We start from the raw sequence: 25,035 nt of genomic DNA on the forward strand, positions 1-25,035 counted from the left end.
TTACCATCCCTTCCCAACAGGGGAGTTTGGTAAAGGAGATGATCAACTCGATTCGTGCCATCCTCAAAATTGACCTTTGCTCGATTTCTACTCTCTATATACAATTTTCACACTACCGTTAGTGCTGCAAAATATGCCTATAAAATGCTGAATTTCAGTCGCTACCTGATGGCAGTATCAGTTCACACAGTTAGAATATTAATATCATTCGCCTCAATGTCAGTGCGAAAATGACATTGACATCGTAAAAGGACCACTGATATTAAAAGTTCTTCCGCAAATGTTTCTTACATACGCCAGCTAATCGAGTTCCAATCTGTAGAAAACTCATCAGTAATATTAGAACAATGCAACGGTTTTACAAAAAAAGTTGATTTATTGAGTTGAAAGTAAGATGTTCAACTTTTTCGTAGTGATATTCATATGCATAGTAATATCAAAGCCGTACCGCCTGATATCATGCTTACTGCAAATATCAGTGTCGGAAGTAAAATTCAGCGCTTGATCAATATCTTACGTCATTGACTTTGCTGACAGCACGCAGCACTGACTGCTGTACTCTAATGGAACTATCAACTCCTCATCTATCGTAGAAAATGACCACTTTAAGTCTGATATGTGACGTTAAGCATCTCCAACTACGTAAATCGTTAACTTCACGCATGGAGTAATTCAAACATGATATGTTAAAGTATCCTAAGGGAGTTCTGATCAGGATTCCAAGATAATTCAAAGATAATCTGCCCATAAGGCGACTGTTATGCTTGATATCGATACTTGATTTCATATTCAAATGGGACAGTTATGTATTTATGGGTAGTAATGTCTTACGGAATTCTGAGAAAAGTTCCAATGAATTTCTGGGGAGAAGAAACAGTCATGAAATGAATTGCTACGTAATTCTTAGAATACCTCTATGGAATTTATGAAAAGATCATCAAGGCAAACTTCCATGTGACTCTGAGTAAAATTTTATGGGACAATAACAAGTGAATTTTAAGAATAATTCCAAAAGAATGTTGGCGAGAATTCATAGATAATTACAGATTTGAAAGGGTGTTCTGAGGATATTTTCAAACGAAATATACTCAGGAGGATTCCTAAGGAGAGTGTTCAAGTCTAGTCTAACCTAGTCTACAAATACTAGGATTTCAAAGGAATTGAATTATCAGGATAATATTATAGGATTCGGAGGAAATTTTTATGGAAATTTCTAGGGGACTCCGAAGAAAACTCCAAGGTACGAGAATAGTTTCAAGGCTATTTTCTCGTGAGTTTTAGGAAAATCCCATGATTGCTCTGAGTAGAGTTCCAAGGTAATTTTGGAAGGTTTTTTTATTATAACTTTATTAATCTCTTTAATAAAGTAATAATAATAAAAAAAAACCATTTGGAAACAAGTTGATAAAGTGAAAATCTGAAAAGCTCAGAGATCATGGCAATTCCAGAAGAAAAACGCAACATCAGTTAGAATAAACTTGTATGAATGTACAGATTAGGAATACTAAATGTATAATTCAAGCGACCATATATTAAGGTTTATTGATTATCCCCGGTTCTCCAGTTAAATTCCAGGTTATTTCCAGGTTATCCTTGTCCAAGGGCATATCAATTTTTTTGGAGAATTTTTAGAAGAATTCCAAGTGAGTTTTCAGTAGAATACAGAGGAGGTTTCCAAGATAATTTTGAAACTCAAGGCACAGTTAGCTATCAGACTAAGAAAACTTGTTTTTCCTTGATTTGTTTTCCATCGATCTTGTTTTCCGTACTGAGTACCAATGCTACCGACGCACAGTGGGACGTAATCAAAAATAGTTAGACAGGGCTATTTGTGACGAAACTATTGAGTGTAGCATTTTGATGTCATGTAGAATATCTCTTCAAGCGGAGGCGAACCAGCCTCAGGCAGAAAGCCTCCCTAATAAAGAAAACTTAACTTAACTGTTTCTTCATTTTTTGAGTACCTTATTTGAGTAGTGAATATGTTTGAGTAGTGAATATGTTTGTATACCCCACTAAGATAAAAAAAATAACTTTGTGTATGTCTTTTTAAAATTGATGTACATCTATGGAAGCATTGTAGATTAAGATCGAAAATCGAACATTTTTACTACTCAAATAAAGTACACAAAAAATTAAGAAATATTCTAGAAGACATCAAAATGCTTCACTCAATAGTTTCATCGCAAATAGTCATGTCCCACTATTTATGATTTCGTCCCACTGTGCGTCGCCAGGGAAGCAGCTCTCACTCCTCGATCCTACCTATCTACTCATTAACTCATGGACCGGAGGCCAACGCCGAAACTAACTATAATAGTAAATCTCGAAAGCACTTTTGAATATTTCACACTTCCAAGCAAAAAATTTATGGACAATTTATTTAGAAGTTCAAACTCTTGAAAAATTGTTTCGTCTGGAAGCTCTTAGAAAATTCAGAGAATTCTTAACAAAATATTCAAGTCTGAGTAACCATAATGGCAAACATGTGGGACAAACGCCTTTTTGCATAGTGATTTGCAATTTGCCGTATTTTCCCGAAATTTTGGATTTTTTCCCGGTTGTGCGATATGCATTAAAATAAGCATAGTTACAATCGAAATCGGAAGGTATCGATAGGTTAAATGGGTCATTACTAAGACAGTAGCATTTTTTTCTGGAGAGATGAACTAGCCTATGGCTAAAAATCTCTCAAATAAAGAACAAAAAAAAATTCTGGGTTGAATTTGAGCTGCGATTGAATTCTTTAAAATTGGTGTTTTAACTACCTTGAACAGTTACTCAAAACTCTTCACAAGATTTTATTAGAATATTCTCAAGCATTTCCTTTGAAAATCATACCTTTTGCCACACATATGCTTAAGTGGTCTAGTAGGAATAGTTGATGGCTGTGAATCAGCGACTGCCAGTTCTATTCCCGAAATGCAAAGGTAATTTTTAGACATTTAATAACAATATAAATATGTAAATCCAATCAGTCAGCAACATAACATGGAAAAGCAGTCTATAAGATATGAAGCAGCCTTCAATTATTTTTGTTCAATAAAAATAGAAGGCTGAACAAAGGTTGGAAAAGACTGCCTTAAAAAGCTTGTAATGTATATAACTGGTAAGCTTTCGGCTGATTAAAATCACCAGAGTATTAAAAGCTGAGCAAAGGTGTACACAAATTATTCGAACAAAGGCTGAATTAAAATCGTTAAAACAACACTTGTTAAGCATTAAATTGTTACCTGGGTTGCTGAGACTTGGATTTTTTTTGCAGAATCTCAGCAAACAAACGTCATGTTTGCTGAGATCTCAGTAAAATTTAATGCTGAGCAATCAGGGCCTCCCTCAGCTCAGTCGTTAAAGGCGCGGCTACAAAGCAAGACTATGCTGAAGGTGGCTGGGTTCGATTCCTGGTCCGGTCTAGGAATTTTTCGGACTGAAAAATTGGTCGACTTCCCTGGACATAGAGAATGATTGTATTGCCACACAATTATACCAATGCAAAAATGGTACAGGCATCGAAAGCTCTCAAATAATAACTGTGGAAGTGCATCTAGAACACTAGGTTGAGAGCACGCAGTATGCTAAAATGCGATAAGCATTGAGTTTGAAATGCGAAGAAGAAGAAGAAGAAGAAATCAGTTGTGCAAATCTAGGAAAAATATTCCGAGCTGGCGAAAAGAAAACTAAGTGTGTAGCAAGGGGTATTCAACTCTGCACACCTTAATCCGTGCTGACTGATTGACCTGTGCCAAGCGCTATGCCGAACGTGCCTATCAAGTGGTCAATCGAAGTGTCAAGCCTATCAAGGTGTCAATATTCCATGAGTTTGGAAACCGGAAAAGCTATTACTACGGTGATTGTGTTTTGCTTTGTTTAACGGCTTTCTCAGTCTTAAAACACTCTAACGACTACGATGTAATCTGCCCATGTTTACATTCTCAATTTATATCTCATTAGTGCGTTAGTGGATCGGGAGCTGGAAGAGGAAGTGGAAGTCATCAAAACTGTACGGTGTTCAAGCACCAGATTCCAATTCGATGTCTCTTTGAAATGCTGATTCCCTGCAGATGTACAGAAACGAAGGTGTAACACGATCGATAATGGATGAAATTGCTGCATGTAAAATTCTTACCGACTAAAGTAACCTAGAACTCGAAAGGGACAGTAGAGTTCAATTGCACACTAGGAGCAACCTCCTCGAGCCAGTTTTTATTAAAGCCTCGAATAAAATTTCCAATAATGAGCAAGGCCTTACAGTTGACCGAGCGGTAGTCTACCCATAGCACTGGAGTCCCTTAATATGAGATGGTTCAACAGAAAGATGATGACTGAGGTGCATCTGGATAACAATCGGAGCTGCTATGATCGGTTCCCATAAATCCGATACTATTGTGATAAGGGAATCGTACACAGATTCAGATCTGATGGAATATGCAGCAGTACTGGGACTTCTGGAAGTCCTGTGAATATCCCATCGAATTGAGACCAATGACTAGCAAGAATATTCGAGGAAGCACACAGCGACCGGTATTCGAATCTGGCCGGTGGCTGCCCTCTATAATAAGCTGTTTTCTTTATTGTTTATACTGCTCTGATCTTTTGTGGAACGCTGCGAGATCGGATGTCCAGTCCAGACAGTCCAACATATGTAGACCAAAAATAAGAAGCGTATTCTGAAATAAAGCCTCCAGTGCGTGACCTTTGGTGAAAGCATGTGAACATGAATGGAAGGGTTCATCGAAGATCATCACCGACATATAGTTGGGATTCATTTGCTTGATAATGATGACATTGTTTGCATGGCCTTCTAAATTTACATCTGACTTATTTATATACTGGCTGGCATTTTTGACAATGACTCCATCCTCAATCGAAAACGTGTCGGTTTGTAAGCCCCAGTTTGACCAGCTTCTAATTGTCCAACCCCATCATAGTCAAAACTTGTCGGATGTACATATCATTTCCTTCTCAATTCCTCGAAGACGATAACAGACTTCTTCAAAATTTGCTCTGCAGGCAGCTTAATTTCGATTTGCGTCGCAACAATAATACGTACTGTAAACATAGCTGACGTTCAATATCCCCAGGCTTGTTTTTGATTTTCATGATCACGGGATTCAACCAGTCTGCACTATAAGACTCAACGATTTTGCCGATCACATTCCAAACCGTACCATATTGGACGACCAGATATTCCAGCCATTTGACCAATCGTCAAGTAACCCGTAACCCGTAGTAACTCGTTTCAGTCGTCTTGACTTGACGTATCGACAAGATCATCTCGACCTGCTATAGTGTGGATGAACTCGATTAAAGAAAAGCCCGAATAAAAGCTGTATTGGATGAAATTATGAGGTACTGTTCTTAGATTCTTGATTGAATCGTTGTTTTACCAGTTTTATGTATGACAACAAATTTTCTCTATTCTTTGAGTAAACAATGTATTCAACCGAGTAGACAACGATTGATAAATCGTCAACACACAACAGTGATGCCGTTTTATATTATATTGTTTGAGTCCTACTTGTCAAAGTGTGCCTTACCGTACCGAACAGTGTGCCATGCTGTGTTTCGGCACAGTGTCCAGAGTTGATAGTGTATTTTGATACGGAAATTTTCACATTTGATTTCAAATTTGCTGAACGTAGCATAACATTCATATTATTATGTAAAAACAGTAGCATGTCTTCATTCCCTCAAAAAGATGTTAATCCGAAAATAATCAATAACGATTCAGTAATAAAGCTGATAATCGTGACGGTCGCGTGTCGTTTGTCGACTTCCGTTAACCGCCTGCGCCATCCCTTAGCTTCGCAGAACCCAATCAGAAGGTCGCATCATTTTTTTTAAGGGGTTAAGATTCCCGAAAATCTTTTAAGCAAAAAAGGGTTCGTTGCGCAAATTGTTCAGTACGGAGGCCGGAACAAACAGCCAATTGATTATTATGATTGGTAGAAGAGAAAATCGATCTCAACTGTCGGCACGTGGCATTCAGTTCAGGGCAAAAGGGGTTTGAATGTCTATTAAAGCTATAATTTTCGATAATTTCCACGCGCGATCGATTACTTACCATGCGACGGAGGCGGAGACGGTGATTTCGAGAGCCGGCTAATGTCTGCAATGAGAGAAAGAGAATATATGGGAAAGAAATTAGCGAATTGTTACAACTGGCTAGGAAATGAGAACACGCATCATCAGCAGCAGCAGCACGACAGAAGCACAGTTAGTCGATGGGAAGACAAATTATGCTGACATATTGGAAAATCAGCTTTGCATATATAGGTAACGAAATGGATGAAGGAGAAAGAAGGAGGCCAACATACGGTATAGAGATGCATCTGCGCACCTTGTTTCCGTTTCTTTTGTGGACACTTGGAAGGCAGAGGGAAAAGAATGCAGTCTCTGCTTTTGGTAAATGCTCATTTCACGCAGTTCAGAAAGCTAGGAAACCTGTATATGCATTATTATCGTGAGCTGAGAAAAGTAAAAAGGGGCCGAACAAAAAAAAAACGTGCATAAAATCATATGCTTATTTGCATAGACAAAAGGAAATTCGACTAATGTCGAGGTTCGATTCCAGAACACCTTGTCTTTTCCTAGTACAGTGTTGGTTGGATGGTCTTTTTTTGTGTGTGTGTGCTCCGTTTTTGGAAAATGAGGTCCCCCGGCGTGTGTTGACAAAGACATTCGATACGTTCCGAAGATGTGAGAATTTTGCATTCCTCCAGCCGGGTGTTGAATATTAAACTACATATATGATGCAGTGGTTGAATGCCAAATTTTCATTTGGCAGTTATGATAATTGATTTTATATGATTTCTGCGAAAAATGATTTATATTATAGGACCCGTCACCCTATTTGAATATTTTGTTTTCTCAAATCATGACATACTGTCGTACAAATATTTTAAATACGCGGACCAGTTTTCGTATGAAACCATTTTCATGACATTCAGTAAAATTTGCCAAACGCAATTTAGGTATCCCTTAAACATGAATCACAAAAAAAGCTCAACGGATTTTTGCATGAAGCTAGTAAAGGTAATATCGGAACCCCGCTGTCACAGTTTTTTTTTAGTGCAGAACAGAGAGAACACATAAAAAGGCAAATAAATTACACACCATTTAGAGTGACAATGATGAGAGCAGCAAATTGCATTTCTACTCTCCTTATCTCCTTTTCCGAGTTCTGTATTGTGGAAAATATAAAAAATAGCCAACCCCAAAGTGCAGTGATAAAAAAGAATACCTAACTATTTCATTTTGTTGTCACACAGAAAATGTGCATACTCATTTCGGGAAGGGAATCGAGATTTTGTCCGTTCACTTCGGGAAAGAATGGAAAATTGACTATAATTTACTCATGACTTTGCATAAAAATATTTGATCTCCCCTGCCGCCAAGCTGCTATTTTTTGTATCTTCGGCTACTTTTTTTTCCTCTCTCTCTTATTACCGTCAATTACTTTTATCAAGATCAATGATTCTACCCCTCTGCCGGGGGTTTTAATTTTATCATTAATTTATTACCGACCATTTAGCATAAAATTGTTCACAATTCCAAAACGGCGCAATTAATTAAACCGATCGAGACTGATCGATGCAAATGACTTTGGCCACACGTTCTCGACTCGGACCGAAACCAACCCGGAAGGTCAACTGCAGCCTGGCTTTCGCCCTTGCGAGTTTGTCACGCTATATTCCCCCTCTCGTCTGGATGCGCTGAAATGTGATCGATTTGCATAAAAATATTTGGACTTGTTTTCGTTTCCCCCTATATCGGTTTTGCATTTGTCACACATGCTTGCCTGTTGGTCCACCATCATTGGACCGTAAGAAAAGCCTGATGCCCGGACCGGACCTCGACTCGGGAGTAATTTACGAAGGGATGCACATATAAATTTTAAAACCTCCTGGGAACAATAATCATGAAGCCGAAACAGATCCATAAGTAGGGGAATACGGGGCAAGATGAGCTTCCTCACGAGGCAAGATGTGCACCCATAGCAGAAGTTGTTTGTATATGAAATGTTTAATTTTTTTATTATTTAGTTTAATATACTGGCAAACTAATTGTTCATTGCAAATTCTTATTACAAAGAGGGATTCTTCTCAGTAGGCAAATTGTCATAAATTTTCTATAGTTATTGATTATTTCTAAATCATTTTTGGAACGTTACATGATGCAAACTTTTCTGGTGCTCATCTTGCCCCGTCTACCCCTAACTCGTAAAATATGGATGCGAAATTTGAGCCGCACGGCCTGGTTCGTTTGCTACCGAAGCTGTCCAGTTTGTCACCACATAGGAGCACGAGCACACGGGCGGCGGTGATGCTGTAAATAATAGGTATAATGTCCTCTTAATAATGTCCGGGGCTACAGAGGCATTCATCTCACTTTCGGATCGGAGGGGCCCAATGTCGGTCGGTCCGGTGTGTAGTGGTGACCTTTTGTGGACCGAGCGGGGGCAGATGTCATTCTCACCCCGACAACGACGACAACGACAACGCGATTGCCGCAGAATCCTTTTTATATTCGAATCCACCTATCCTACGTACGTACATAGATATGTGTTTCGGTTCGGGGAACTCTTCTTCATTTGGATATAAAAGGTTCCATTTTTATTAGTCCTCTGAAGGTGCTGCGGGGGTGCTGCGAAAAGGGAGGGAAATGAAAATATACTGACATGTGGACATAAGGACTAGTCAGTGGTTCGGTCCAGAATAGGACGCATAAATCCACCCTTACAGAATAGAAGGACAGACATTTAATTTTTCTTTTACACCCGAATTTAGCCGTTGCTTTGGATTTTCAAGTTCCAAGGGAGGGTTGGGTGATGCAGATTTCTTGGCCCGAGGCGCGTGCTGAATGTCAAAGTGGACGACAGAGAATAGGTCAGAATATTCGAATTTTTAATCAGTTCCGTTCCAGCTGCGCTGATTCCGTTCTGACAGGGAAACCAATTGAACTTGCTGACCGTAAAGGATTGAGCCTGATTGATGGTCGTCGTCAGCCAGCAGATTCGTTTTTGGTATTAGTGGTCAATGGCGATTGTTGCGGTTTGCGAATGGGTTTTTGTGGGAAATGAGTCAAAGATGAGGGTCAATTGTGTCTGTTTGCCCTAAATTTGTTTTAGCTGTTTAAGCTACTATTTTAAAACACATTTCATCTTATGTGTATGTGAATGAAGTTTTATTCCAGGTTCGGAATCCCAACTAATTCCAAAAGTATTGGCTTTTTAGAAAAATCCATAATTTGAAAAAGTATTTTCAGTCCTTCAAGTAACTGCAGTGGAGTCCCGTAACCTCACTGTGCACTAACTTTCAAATCCAGATTGAATGCTTTATTCATACTCGAATCGGTTGAAAAATACACTTAATCTTCTAGTTTACTCGATATCTATCCATTGCAAGCAATATTTTGATAATTGTTTATGTTTTGATAATTGGTGCACAGTTTAAGGAAACGCCACTGAGTAACTGGGTACATACTTTACTCTATGGAAGAGAGACGGGCTGTCCGGTATGCACATTCTGCATGTATACTATGGTGTAGGGCCATCGAATGAGTCATTAGGCCGAAAATTTTTATACCGAAAACATAATCACTCTGGGACCTATACACAGGGTGACCAGCGAATTTTCATTTTGAAAAAAAAAATCCCGGTTGCTCATATTCGCAAGAATTGGAAGTGGTCAATACATTTGGGATTTATTAAAATTCTCAAGATTGGCCTGATCGGAATTAATAATTCAAATTCCAGGGTTTTCCTAGATTTTTTCCCGGGTTTCCAACATGTTTTTCCGGTTTAATATAAACTTCTAAACATGGTATAACAAAGGAATAAGGAACAGTTGATTTTACCAAAGTTGTTCAATTTGAAATATGTCCCCGGAGATGAATCAGCGTCTGGCTGAACATTTCCTTAATAAAGACAACCAACCAATCAACAATTTAAAACATTATATATGCCTCCCTGGGCCTAGCTCTAGTAATTTTCTACGTTTTAGATTATTTTATATAAATTCCCTAGGCCGACCACGCTGAATTTTTGAAAGTGATAAATTGAGCTTTGAAGATCTTTTAAAATGGAGCACTTAATTTTGGTGATAGTGGCGCTCTCAGTGGTCAGATATGCAAGCTTTGACAGCGTTTTGTTGTTTGTAAACAGTTCTGCTCGATCTATACTTTCACAGTCTAAAACTAACATGGTTCCGAGATATTCATCACGCAGGAGGAGAAAATAAAAATAATTGTGCACAGTTACAGTTAAAAATCCATCAGTGTCAACTCGAGAGTTGGTAAAACTGCTGGATTATCCTAAAAGTACTTGTGGCGCGAGTGAATAAAAAGCACAAGGAAACTCTCACAACTGCCCGCAAAGTGCAAACCAAGCGCCGGAGTGAAACCATTTATCGTCAACTGCGGTTGAAGGTCAGTCGGAAAATCAAGGCTAATCCCAATTGCTCGGATTATGACTTGGCGAAAAAAACTTAATGCTGATCGCTGGACTGCGCGGCGACGGCTCCGAGAAGGCTACAAATTTAACCAAGCAAGTAAACAACCTAACCGAAGCTTCTAACAACAAACAGTGGCTAGAGCCCGGGCCCATAAGATGTACGACCAGGTACGGACGAAACTCGATGGATGCGTCTTGATCGACGATGAAAGCCTGCTCGCGGCAAGGTTCCTGGCACATTCAAGGTATCTACTGCTGTGGCAAGAAAACCAGCGTTTTCGTGACGGATAAGATTATGAATTCGGAAGTAAACAAAAGGGAGTACCTTAACAAACGGATTTCACCTTTCTGATGGTTCAGTTACGTTTTGGCCACTGCCATTACAGCAATACGTCAATGTGCTACAATGATTCAACGACAATGGAGTCCAGTTCATCCCAAAACAGCTGAATCCACCAAATTGTCCCCAGTTCCGTCCAATAGAGAAGTATTGGGCGATACTGAAGCAGAAACTGAAGATGAAGAATTGGTGTAATTAGCTTGCCAATCTTTAATCTTTAGAATGCATTTCGATTGAAAGAAAAGTTAAAAAAATACACGCATTTGAAAGTGCCCATTTCGAAATGGTCTTGTCTTTATTATGAGTTGAGAAAAATGCTCATGATTCTAGGACAAATGAAAATTTTGAAATTGGAAAGATGACTTTTTTACGATTGTTGAAAATAAGATTTGATGAGAATTCTAAACGAACTCCAGGGATAATTGTAGAGGATTTCTGTGATGAATTTCTCGAGAATTCGACTAAAACTTCATGGCAATTTTAAGAAGTATTTTAAGAAAATTGCTAGGAGAACTAAAGGTGGATTCTAAGGTAGTTTAGCAGACAACTGTATGGATAAGCCAAATTTGAAGAAATTTCAGGGAGCATGTATGAGAACAGGGAATTCTAAGAAGAATTTGAAAAGATTTAACAACGTATTATTCAGAGAATGCGGCCTGTTTAGACACCTTCTCATTCTTTTCTAGAAACAAACCAGGCTACGGCTGTAAATCTCTTAAATGTTAATCAATCAATCAAAGTGAGTTATGAGGGCTGAGTTCTTGATAAAGCCGTTAATAATGCCAAGCGAATCGAATTCTAATGTTATAGACTTGAGAATTGTGAGTGGAATCTCTGGGAGGCTTTTAAAGTCAGTCGTGTTATGAAGATTTCCGAGAAAAAAATCAAGGAAATTTCGAAAAGAATTCCAAGAAATTTGAAAGCAAATTCTCAAGGAAATTTTGCAGTGGCGTCGCGTAACTTCACTTTTTTCCTGTGCACCAACTTTCAAATCCAGATTTAATGCCATATTCATACTCGAATCGGTTGAAAAATACACATAATCTTCTAGTTTACTCATTATCTATCAATTGTAAGCAATATTTTGATAATTGTTTATGTTTTGAGAGTTGGTGCACAGGTAGATTGAGGTTAAGAAAACTCCGCTGAAATTTTGAAAAGATCTTCAATTGATTTCAGTGAAATTCTGGAATTCTTAGGATTTCGGGAGATTAATATGGGAAAGTTGAGAGTTCCAATGGAATTTTTAGGAAAATCCTGAATTCCTACTTCATTTTCATTGTGATAAGAACTCCAAGGCATTTCTGAGGATTCTCTCAGGAGTATTTTTATAAAATTCTAAGTTTCTAAATTCTGTAAAGAGTAAGCCAAGGGAATCCTGATAGACATTTCAATAGAATTAATTAGGATTAATTGTAGAGTGAATTCAAGAGTTTTCTGGAGGAAAGTCCTAAAGTGCTCCACAGAGAACCCCGAAACAGATATGACAGGGCCGTCTCAACCACCCTCGGGGCCCTTGGTCTATTTTGTATTGCGGGACCCCTTACGATTTGATGCCAATTTTCAAATTCTAGCCCACATGTAATAAAAATAGGTATTTGCGACAAACTTTTTTCGTTTGAATTTATTGTTCTAATCTGCGTTCATTTTAACACACATTTAAACTGAATAAACTAAATCATCATACTTGCAAATTTGTTAATAGAAGTGTTGATATCATTTTTCATCAATATTGTGGTCATCCTAGAAATAAATATCCTGATAATTATTTCCACATTTGAGAAAACCAGTTTCCCAAATAGCAATTTTGGTTTTATCAAAGCCTTGTTGCCCACGATATGAACTTATAGAATGCTTTGAAAGCTTGATAAAATTCGCAATACTACTTGGGTTCAGTGCATATATCTTTAATTAGTTTGTACAACTCATCATCTTCTGGTTTCGAGTTCTGGCTTACCAAACAAAAACTAGATGATTTTCTGACTTCTCTAAAAACTATATTGTCAATAGGATAAATGACGGCTTCGGCAATACCTTATTCTATTATAATCAGGGGGTTATTTATGAGCTGCAAGAAACGGATTACAAATATATTATTGTGAAATGCTCCGTAGGTTTCCTTCCACCTGGTTGCTCCAGATTATCCCAACCCCAAAGTATCACAATCCTAGACTCTCACCTGTACACGTAAATCATTGTGAAACTGCCTTTAAAGCGGTATTTTTTTTATGTGGACCTGCTTTTTGTAAATCATAGGATGCCTTGAGCAGCATTTCTCAAAATTATGAAATGCACATCTTTACCCAAGAAACTATCTCCCTAGGACGTTCTATGAAGGCTCTGAACCATTCGGCTTGTTTTTTTAACCTTTGGTTAAAATTTGACAGATGGAAAGTTATCGATTAACCATGCTATCCGAACGTGGTTATTTCTTACAGACAAGAAGTTAAATTTTGTTAACCTTGGCTGAGTTCTGCTCGAAAACCGATCGATCGGTAACACAGGGATTTTCAAACATAAGAAATAACTTTCGGAATGTCACATTAAACCACGAGTTAAATTTAACTCGGCAAATGATTCACAGCCATAAAAGATAAAATCGAGTGAATTCTAGGCGGTGGGAACAAGAAATAACCATAAACCTTGAAAAGTTGGTGCTTTTAGCAACTTTGTCGTTGACCGTAGAGCTGTGGAAAATATGCCCCATTTTTGCATTAGTATAATTGTGTGGCAAGTACAATTATACCCTAAGCCCAGGGAAGTCGAGAAATTTTCCAACCCGAAAGTTTCTTAGACCAGACCGGAAATCGAACCCAGCCACCTCCAGCATGGTCTTGCTTTGTAGCTGCGCCTTTACCAACTGAGCTAAGGGAGGCCCCAGCAATGTTTGTTCTACGTTCTTGTTTTTAAGTCAATGTCATTTGAGAAAGGTGTCCCGTTCCCTGAATTATTGTAAGAAATCCGGAAAGTAACTCTTAAAACATTTTGGGCGATTCTAGTGAAAATGTGAAGAAAATTTCAAAGACATTCTGTGAAGAGATTCATTAAAATTATCTTGTGAATTAGGACACTAGTACATCAAAATTCTTAGATCAATTACATGGTATTTCTGCTTCTTCCCAGGAAGCTCTGCACTAAATTGGTGTGTAATTCTTAAGCGACTTGTATTTGAAGAACTTCAAAGGAATTCAGGACAAATCGGAAAGATCATATTTTTTTAGAATGATTAATAAAAAAATTAGGAAAATTCAAATTAAATTCTTAGGAAAGTTTAAAGGGTGCTTTGAGTAAAAAAAAAATGTAGAAGAATTTCAAATGAATTTAATGATTGAAATAGTTGCGAAGGAATTTTAGGATTGCTTCCAAGGTATAAGGAGAATTCCAATGGAATAGAACAAGGTAATTGCAAGCAGAGTAACTAGGTACTTTATTGGTAAGTTTAAATATTTCTCACTTAGAGCGATTTGGTAAAACAAACTTTGAAAACCAATATCTCTTAAGTGTCTTAAGATATGGAATTGATTTCATTCCTAACTAAAGTAGCAATATTACATATCATGTGACAATAGTTTCACAAAATAGCAAAATAGGTTGAATTTTCATAAAGCCATTGTATAAAATGTTAAGGTGTGTTGCATTAGAGAAACCTTGGACGGAAAAGAGTTAACGAGAATTTCATGATAATTCTGTATATTAAATATTGATAGTTTTGACATACCATGTAAAATGAGTGGCTCTGGTGTTTTGATTTTGCTAAAAAAAAAAAGTCTCTGTGTTTTTATGGTTTTTATCAATTTGAACGATTTAAAAAACTCTAAAATTGATGGTGTAAAAAAAAAAGATCTTATTCCGGATTTGTATCTGAAGGACGAAAAGTGGAAGAGGCTGATAGGCAAACAGAAGGTCATCAAGATGGAGTGAATCAAGCGGGCCGCCATCCGGGAAGTTGAAGCATTTGAGTAAGGGTTGGTCGCCGGTAAGGGCCAGTAAGTGCTGCCAGCAGATGAATCAAGAGGTATTCGAAACAAAATTGGTAAGAAATGTCCATTCAAATCGGGTTAATACAGTTGAACAAATTTCAAAACTATATACGTGCCAGATTTGGAAATAATATTTTTGAATCTGGAAGTGTGTTTATGATACCATTATCCATTTGATAAAGGTAGAGTGAACATGCGGGGCTTATTGTAAGTAAAAGTGACCTCGGAGTGGTCGTGAATTACCAGGCATTCTGAAATGGGTCACTGGAGCTGCAATAGAGCTAACACCTTCTAACTCCTGGACTAAACCATAATAACACTGCCGGACAGTGGGGGTTAGATTGTACACACACACACACACACACACACGTTGAAGAACATAACTCTAATAAACATAACTCTTCAAATTAATTATGGAATTTGGATAACATTGAGATTCATGTTTGGACTAGAGAACTGTAAAGGATTAAAAGTTCGTTATTCTCAATACAAGAATAATGCATCACATTTGATCTCTTACCTTATAAACAACTTATAAACCTTTTCCTAGTTTGAAGATGGCATTAAAGTCACCGAAAATTAAACTAAAATCATAAGCAATTTCTGATTTGTAATCGGTTAATTTAATATCAAACCAATTGGAACTGTAACCAAAGGATGATAAATTCTTAAGTTTAATTTCGTAAACTTTAAAAGGAGTCTGAGTAGAAAAAAAAACTTAATAAAAAAACTTGTGCACCCATAAAAAAATCAATCAGTAATTCAAGTGACCGTAAGCTAAGGTTTAATGATGTTCCTCAGTTCACTCATCGATTTCCCGGTTATCCCGGTTACTTTTCCAATTCCCGGTTATTTCCCCATTTTACCGGTTGGCGGACATCCTGCTATTAGAATTTTGCAAAATTCCTGTCCAAGAAGGGGCATTGAAGACATTAAAAAGTCTTGAACTTAGAAACATCTTCAGGATTCTGAATTCTCATCATTCTATGTATTGAAAAAAAAAAACTTCATGATCTCATTTCAAGGAAAAAAAAATTTCGTCTTCTTGATTATAAGATAATCGACTCGGAAAACTATCCAAAATTTGGATTTTGCAAATTAAAATTTGCGAGTCTTTACATATAGGAAATAGTAGAGGAATTCTTAGTCTACAATTTTTCTAAGTTTGGCAGATCTTTCGATTTCAAATGTTTTAGTTGAAGACATGTCTATTTGAAAAAAAAAATCACATGATAATAATCTTTCCATAAGCAGTTCTTCCGGGGTAATTTGAATACGCCCACATAATTTTACTTTCGTTTTGCTGCTCAATCTGTTCTTAAACTGGAACAATGCAGATTTTGGATGGAATCAACTAGTTTGAGTAAATACTCGAGAGATTTTCTGCAGAATGTTGGGAATTCGCTCTTCTAAAACTCTTGGAAGTCCTTCTGTTAATTTATTGGAACTATTTGATATTCACTTAAATATTGGTCAATTATCTTGATAAAAGTTCGCATTTACTTGTAAATCAATGAAAATTATCCACAGAATTAATTTAGAATTCGGGGCTGTGTCATTTTGTTGAAGGTTGTTCGCCGAAGTTCATTTCACCGAATAGCTCATTTTACATCATTTGCGCTTTTCCCCCCTCTGTTCGGGATCTTACACCACTGCGACCAATAATTTGATCTATTGTAGTATATCCCGTGGCCTTAGTTTAGTGCATGTTGTATTACTCCATCACTATTGAGAAATGATGAAGCATTCGATTTTTTTTACAGTTGTCATTCTTGCATTTATCGAAAGGATCCGACTCTAATTGAAAGGTCCCGCTATTTTTACCCTTCGGATTGTTGAAACACCCTCCAAAAGCGCGGCCCTTTGTCAGTCAAAATTTGATTCCTGAGCAACAAAATTAAGGAATGACACCGATAATGACCATGCATCAGAACCCTAGTCTTAACCATTTCAAACCTAGGGAACATAGAATAGAAGATTAGGAATCACATAGATGAAGACTAACTAAATCATGTTTTCCTTGTTTCAAGATCATCCTCGGTGGACAAAGCCGAGTCGTGTCACTTTTATTACCAAAAAATCCTGTTCCCCTAGTTTGAAGTAGTGAGGGCTAGGAATCGGTGGTAGATCCTACACCCCGTAACGTACCACGAAAAGGTGATCTACCCACGTTACGGGGCATCATCTGCGTAGTGCTACAATATGGGACACAAAAAAGGTTCGATACGTTTTTCCAAGTTCAATTAATTATTCATCATCCATAAATCATTATTTAGGAATCAGAGATGCGTAGTATTTCATGAAAAATTTAACAAAGTACCCTAGCTCAAATTTGAGGCAGAAAATAACAGATTAGGCCGTGTTGCCAAAAACGGGAAGGTACTGTTAACGTAGTTTGAATAAGCAGGTGTAACATTTTATCTCTATCTTGATTTTACTTCTACCATGGACGTCCAGAAAATGAACTACACACATGCTTAAAAATGTATCATAAAACTGCTTTACCATAATGATGTTTTCGCATGCAACAATCTGCCGAAAATTTGCCTTTCTCACCTGTGAGCAGTATTCAAACCTACCGAAATCTATTCAAATTACCCAGGCAACCTAACGAACTCGAGCAGTCACAGTTCATAAAGATGATACCCACGACGGAAGGCTCGTTAAAACTCATTAGCCTCCCCCAGTAATCAGTCCTCCCTCATAAAACCAACACAAACCACTCAACAACGGGTCCCTGCTCGCTGTCTGTTTCTTTCTTTTTGAACTTTGCGCGGGAGTCATTTGAATTTCATCGACACTGTCAGACATAATTCGCAAACCGAAACACTTGCCTTCAACACAAAGTTGCATCGGTTGTCGGTCATTCAATCAAAGCTCGGTCCAAATCCGCATCAGAGTAGGCTCTGAGGGGCAACAATCTCTTATCATATGCGCGCACAAGTAGTTATACCGACATATGCCAACTCCATTAATCAACGTGATTTATACTGTTTTAATGATAATGACGGATAAATCCCTTCCCCACCCCGCGTCCAGCCCATCGACGGTTGAGAAATTGCAGTCATAGACATTTAAAGTGCGATTTACCTTTCTTCGCGGTGTGCGCGCGGGGTTTGTTTGTTATGAAAAGCGAGCTAATTAATTGCAATTGTTCCCTATCAAAGTAACCATTTGCCTCGGTTGATGCGTGGTTCAAGTCGTCGCGTCGCGTCATCGCATCGACTCGACCCAAGTTCACAGGCTACTCTGATCTCGAACCGTTTCCGGTTACGGCTCACGTGCGCGCGTGTGTGCAGTTTGTGATCCTCTACCTGTTGGTTATTTTTTCTCTGTTTTTCAATAGGGTCATTTACATAACGTTCTTTAACGCACAGTCGCTGTTACTACTAGTAGGTACTGCTGATGGGTGTTGTGCAGCAAAAGGAGAACCCAAGAAAATATATTATTTTTCGAAAAGCCCTCATTACGGCATATTTTTTATGCATGCACAGTTGTAAAGCCAAATGGTTGCGCTTCTGCTTACCATTCGTGCTGTTACAATTTGCCATGTATTTTAGTTTTCGCAAGGCTTGCTGCGTTTACTAGGCGTCGTTGTTATTGTTATTGGTCTGTTGGTCGGAGGGTTTTACCGTAAGCAAATTTTCCTCCAACCTGACTGGAGCAGAGTGGTTTTGTTTTCAGCTGAGGTAAATGCGCAGTTGGGGTTTTCTTCAAAAGTTTTAAACAGTATCTAATATATTTACTTATTTAATTCTTTTGGACCGCAATTAAGCGCTTGACTAATCCTTTTAATGCTATTGGTGTGTGTAGCTTGGAAGCTCATTCATTCATGGAGGGCTACGCGGTAAGCTAAAACGCCGCACTGTACTGCCAGCGTGGGGCTCATGGACGTAATTATTATAATTAAAATAAAGTGAATAATAATTAATTAATGAGATTTCGTTTCGCACGATGCCCCTCGTCGCTGCCCGTTGCTGGACTCGAGCCCCTATCTGTTAATGGTTGTACTGGTGCGGTTCGATGGAAGAAGGGCCAAGTGTGAGGGGGAAGAGCCCATGAGGCGAAGCTAATTTGCTTTTCGCGCGAGCTGGAAGCGAATTTATGCTCTAAATGCAAAACGATTAGCAAGTTGAGCCTAGGCAAAAAATGGTGCAAAATGAGAGAATATCAATTTAACTCGCATTCAGGTCTGGTCTCCGGCATTGGCTGCCTCCGTTTCCGAGTGCTCCTTTGAACAGGAAATGCATAATTATCGCCCGAAAAGGATTGAAAAATGAAAGGAAAATCGTAACACTATATCCCGCAAGCGTGAACTTGTTCGAACGGACAGATCTTGTACCTTTGATTGAAATATTAATCCAAAATTTCCCGAAATCCCAGAGACGCCTCGGGAACGGGGCACAAGATCCTAGATAGCAGGCGGTGAATTTGACCTGGTTCGCAGCGGAGGAATTTCGCTTTCATCCAGAGTTTGCTGCGATGCAGCAGGAAGAAGCAAAAATTCGAAAACCCGTAGGGCACTGAGGTTTCTACCTGAGTTGCACAAATTTGTAGGCGAAGGAAAAAAAAATCTCTCATAGGATGCACAGTTTTGTCGAATCGGGTTTCTTCGTTTTTTTTTTCTTGAGTTCCTTGCTTTTTTTAATCGTGGGTTGCTTCGATCAGCACAATCGTTAATGATTGGTAAAGGTGAATCCTTCGATTTTTTTCTTGCTTCCCATCGAGAAGGGTCCGAAAATTTATGGGAAAAAAAAGTTACGCATATGTCACAATTTTCCTGTCGAATTTTTTGAATACGTATTATTTCCTCCCTCTTCTCGGTGCAGCGCTAGGCACTAAGGTAGAACCGTTTGGAAGAGAAGCAGCAAGTACAAACAGAGAGCGTCTTCCTTTTCATTTGGCAATCATTATTCATAGTTTTCGGATTTTTGTACTGCTTTTTGGTACGGATGAAAATAAAGAAGAATCGAATCAATTTCTTGCTATGCTCAGTCGGTTAATGGATTGTGCTGATGAATAAAGAGAAGATTTATTATGTCAGATGCAAGTTTTGAAGTTACAAAAAAAAATCTATTGATTTAAACCAAGGTCAAAGTTTTTGGCTGATTAAAACATTGATTGTAGACTTCAATATAGATTTTTTAGAATTAACCCAACTCAACTCCGTTCATTCTTAACAGCGTAATTCCGGAGAACTTCGTGATAGGGGCGTAACACGTTATTTGACGATTCATCGCGAATTAAAGCTAAATCTAAAAAACTAACAACACAAACAGGTAGAGAAATGGTTCCTCTATCATTTGGTATAGTTTGTTCGCGAGATTGTTATTTTATTCGCGTGAAATTGGTGATAGACGTGTTTGTTTGCAAAAGCAATTACGCCCAAATCTCAAAGTTCTCCGGAATTTTCGAAAATTCTTCATTGATTATGATTAGCATAGGCCTACGGTTATTAATGCTTAGGATCCCAAAATTAGAGGTTAAGGCGAATAGAGGGCTGTGCTAGGTTTTTGATAAGAAAAATATGTGGTCAATATTTGTGTGTTGTAGTGAGTTGGTTTAAGTGTAGTGACTTGGTTAAAGTTGAGAAATTGTGTGATATAGTTCGCCTGTTGGTCGTGGAAACTCAAATGGTCCAGAATCGTATTTTTCAAGCATTGGATAATAATAAATAAAAATGTACTAATACTCAAATATTAGTAGAAGAAAATGAAAAACTATGCGCATTGTAGAAGAAATACACGTATCTGTTAAAAATAAGCAGTTAAGGTAGTGGAATTTAATGGAAATTACTGATTTTACTCTCTTACTTTACAAAGATATTCCAGGCCCGGACGTTAGAGGGGATGACCCTGAGCCCCAGAATTTAAGAAATTTTAATATCAAACAATTAATTTACATAATGCCGACCTGTGTCCAATTTTATGACCAGCATTTGAATTTTCTCAATCAATTGTACAAAACTATCATTGGTAGCTAAAAACAAGCATCCATAGCAAAAAAATATGAGCTTATTTGGCGATGATCGATTCTCTATGTCGGGATTCTCTTTGAATATCTACAGTTAGATAAAAATAAATCCAAGATTCTTCCAGTGCGTTTTTACAGTATTGCTATTTTGTACTAACTAGCAAAATAACAGCAAATGCACCGAAGAGAATAAATCATTGCAGCTTGGTTCTTTAGTAAACGATTTCAGTCTGTTTATTTTTGTTGCTACTCCGTTATTGCAAAGATCAGCTGTAACTACACAGAGAACCAATGGATGTCGTTTTGAAGTAGCGGTTATCCTTAATTTGCAAAAGCTTTTGATATTATATATTTTTAGCAATACTGCACTTCTACGAGCATCACAAGAAGGGATAAGGATAGGTAGTATGCTTGGATACGTCTTGGTAAACGATTTCATAAATCATGTCGATGTAAAGGATGTAAAGGTGTTTGGGAATGAACCCACGATTTTCTTCCCAGTAAGCAAAAAGGGTTACCATTAGGCCACCAAGAACCTTTGCAACATAGATTGGAATAAACTATTAATTCAGGCAAATGTGACTTATTCCGCTTAAAAAAGGTTGTTCAGTAAATAGTAAGACAAAATGCTGCGCGGTAGATTCCACGGATTAATATTCCGATGTAGTCCTTACACGAGTGCAAAACGTACTGCTCAACACTCCTATCTCTGTGAAATCAGTTGAACCGAAACTATCTCCATTGGAAAACCAAAACCGATCAGTTCATTCCACGACTGATCTGGTAATAAACCCTTCAATAGCAGCGTACCGAATCTGAATGGGAAACCAAAACGAGGATCTATTAACTAAAGCTAGGTTAATTGCGAAAATCCTTCAAAACGACTATTCACTAAAATTCGAAATATGTTTCAACTAAGAGGCAGGCACATCACAAAGACTTTGGCATGCAGAAATGGCAAAGAAAAAATCATGCTGATGAATAATCAACATTACCTTTTGGGTTGAAGATTATGAAAATTATTGACTGAAAAAAATGATCTTTGGTGCACGAGATGGGCCCCCATATATTTTTGATTTTATAGCCTCCATAAACGTAAATACGGCCCTGGATGTTCCCATGTTGACGTCAGTATTCAGCAGGATTATATTAAAAAGCGAAATTACCAAATCCATGAAATTGCAAATCAATTATCGTTGCTATTCAAACTCTAATTTGCAGAGGTTTATTGCTGATCCAATATTATCCAATCAAACATATTCAGATAATCGATTAAGAAGAGGAAAGCTCTACTTGAAAATGTGAGCGAAGATATGTGACGATCCTTATGATATTATCATGACTGACTATTTCATTTTTTGCATTATATTAGACATAGATTGAAAAATAGCGCTTGATTAGCTTCTCACATTTGCATGCCTAAATACAGGATATAAAGCAGTTTTCTTCAACGCGTGGTGCCCATGATGGATTTGTGCATTCCACGAAGCAATTTAAACTTTATTTTCTGGCTTAGTAAGGAAGAAATATTCAAGAAAGTTTTCGACTTAAGACAAGAATTTGCAGAGTTTATGAATCAGAAGAAGAGGCCTATTCATCAATTTTAAGAAGCCGAATGGATGGCGAACTTTGGCGCACAATTGTTTGGTAATCGTTTCAATCAAATTTGAGGCTGCCGGAGCTTCAATTTACAGGGAATAAAAAAAAAGCAGCAAAGTTAGATCTACAGATTTGCTGATAGTTGAAATCAGACTCCGATGGAAGATTTCTAGATTATGAATATGTATAATGAACAATCTATCGTCCTTTTTCATACGGTGGAAGATTCTCATGTCAGATTGCAAACGGAGCGAATTGAGTCACAAAACGATAGTGAAATGCAAGAGGCATTTAAAAAATGATCTGCCGAGAAATTTAACTCAAAGTATCTATCAGAGGAAAAAAAAAAAAACAATTCGGAAGAACACGCTACTCGTTGCATCATTTGGAAAAACTTACGCCTGTTTGCATATCTTCTCAATCATGAAAAATTCAACTAGAAAATGCTTAAATAATGAACACTTTGAAACTCTCATCAATGTCATCAATTGAAATCAGGCCAGTGGTCATGGACGGATGGAGAAGAAATCATGGATAAATGGTCAAATAGCCATATCTGATTTTGTAAACAATGATTCCCAACCTAATGATGATGTGTAACTGCTACGAAATCAAGCACGACATATTTGACAATTCTCGCGAAAAAAAATTAAAATGGTCTATCAGCTTTTGTGAACAAAACATGTAAGGTCTTTGTCAAATGCTACGCAAGAATTTATGTTCCCCAGTTCCACTTGTGGCCCACGGACTGATCAAGAAATCTCAATGTGACCCTCGATGCTGAAAAGGTTCCTGTATTTCTATTAAATTTCTTGACAACAGCTTTCGCTTTCTTTTCTAACAATCTTATCCTATTCTGTTAAGGTTCAGCAAAATAGATTCCCGTCGAGTTAATTTAGGTGTTGGAAAATGTATCGACTTCAATGTACGAATTCAAAACTGAAGCAGACATAAAAAAGCTCTCAATTAACAACTGTGAAAGTGGTCAAAGATCACCCAATGCCATGTTCAAACTAGGGAATTGAAACGGTTTTCGTGATACAAGAACAATGTATCACAATTCAATACAGAGATGGAAAAACGGCCTAACAGCATTTGTAACCAATGACTTCTCTCGATGATTTCTAGGACATCAAGAATGGCCCACGCAAATCAACATAACCATCGGTTAGGGGAAGTCTTGGCGTTGGTTTACGTGGGCGAGTCTTGAATTCCTAGAAATCATCAAGAGAAGTCATTGTTTACAAAGCTATTAGGCCCTTTTTCTAGCTCTGAATTGAATTGTACTTGCATCACTCAATCCACTTAAAACACGGTACTAGCCCGTAGCCTGAAGATGGCGCAATACATTTCCGAAGGTTAAATTTTGGCAAAAAAAAGCTATAATTTGTGTGTGCAAGTTGTATTCATGCAATAATTTTCTTGAATAATTTATAGAGCAATATTTTACCTGCAATCACATGAAATATGATAACTTTTGTTTAAGACAGATTGATTGAAATAATGATTAATCCAAATATGTGTGATCAAAAATCGCTTTAACATTTGATTTTCTATCGATACCATTAATAAGATAACTAATAAGTCCTCTGGGTCATCTTTAGAGTATATATAGGTTATATACGGCAAATACAGGGCTAATAAGATTTATATTAGCCATATATCAGTCGCAAATAACCAATTGGCGAATAAGCGGGATTGATGACTACTTGGATATGGATGAAAGTCAAGTTCAAACAACACTTATTTAAATGCGCCAAGTTGTAAGGAGAATTGAAATTGTTTTTTAAGTTGTTCGTCAGCCTAAATTGGCATCAAAGTTTATTAAATAACATCAAATTCTGACGCAGCAGCTTCACTCAATCCATCAAATAATAAAATGCAGCCCATCCGATCCAAAGAAGCCCACAACGACGGTACAATGGAGTGGGTTTGCGAAAAACTCAGTGTAGTACAATATCCCACAAGCGACAGTGATGAAACATTTGAATGAATTTCAAATAAGTACATACCGCGAAACTTAAATCCGAGCGCTGCGGAAGTTGACACACGTATTTTTCTGATAAACTGATGCAATATTATACAAAGTTGATTGCCTTTATAAATTATTGCATGATGATTTAAAAGAAACTGAAAAACGCCAAGGTTTGGGCTTATACATATTCACATTCATGTTGTATGTGTTGTCACGTCCTCGAATGTGACCTTTATAAAAATTACTTATAAAAATAAAAATGTGTACAGGGTGGGGAAAAATTATCCGCCTCTTTTTTTTCTCTGCTTACAGCTCGTATTTGATAGATGCTAAATTGAGCATACCTGTGCCAATTTAGACCTTGGTTCGTTGTAAATAAATGTGCAAAATTTAATTCAAATCCGTTCGCGTGTAGTGCCATAATGAAGCCAAGACTATTTATATGTCTTTTTAATCGAGCTTCACAAGCAAGGATCCTCCGGGTCGTATCGCTAGGATGTTGAAAATGCTAATACGAGCTGTTCGAGATACAATAAATGAAGAGCTTCACAACTTGTCACACACATCCACTAGCGTGCGCAACGTGAATTTTTGAGGGGGTCATGAATGGCAAACTCGCTCTAGATTACTCCTAAACTAGTATAACCCATCTGTATCAATTGATGGTGCTCCAGAAACCCAAAAGCAGTCATTAAATTAACAAAATAACTAACGG

The 25,035-nt window shown here is 37.6% G+C and overlaps 1 protein-coding gene across 2 annotated transcripts in view; it reads right to left on the reverse strand.

The window, feature by feature from the left end:
- The window catches only part of LOC135717215 (alpha-protein kinase 1-like), a 241,784-nt gene that overhangs the window by 29,346 nt on the left and 187,403 nt on the right, over positions 1-25,035 (reverse strand). For both annotated transcript variants that reach the window (XM_065239191.1, XM_065239190.1), the window contains exon 5: positions 6,065-6,109. In XM_065239191.1, the coding sequence (XP_065095263.1) occupies positions 6,065-6,109 (45 nt within the window). The remainder of the gene's footprint in view (positions 1-6,064; positions 6,110-25,035) is intronic.

This window comes from Ochlerotatus camptorhynchus, unplaced genomic scaffold, assembly GCF_037179485.1.
Source record: "Ochlerotatus camptorhynchus isolate MF236.1 unplaced genomic scaffold, CSIRO-AGI_Acam_v1.1 ptg000052l, whole genome shotgun sequence".
NCBI classification, from domain to species: Eukaryota; Metazoa; Arthropoda; class Insecta; order Diptera; family Culicidae; genus Ochlerotatus; species Ochlerotatus camptorhynchus.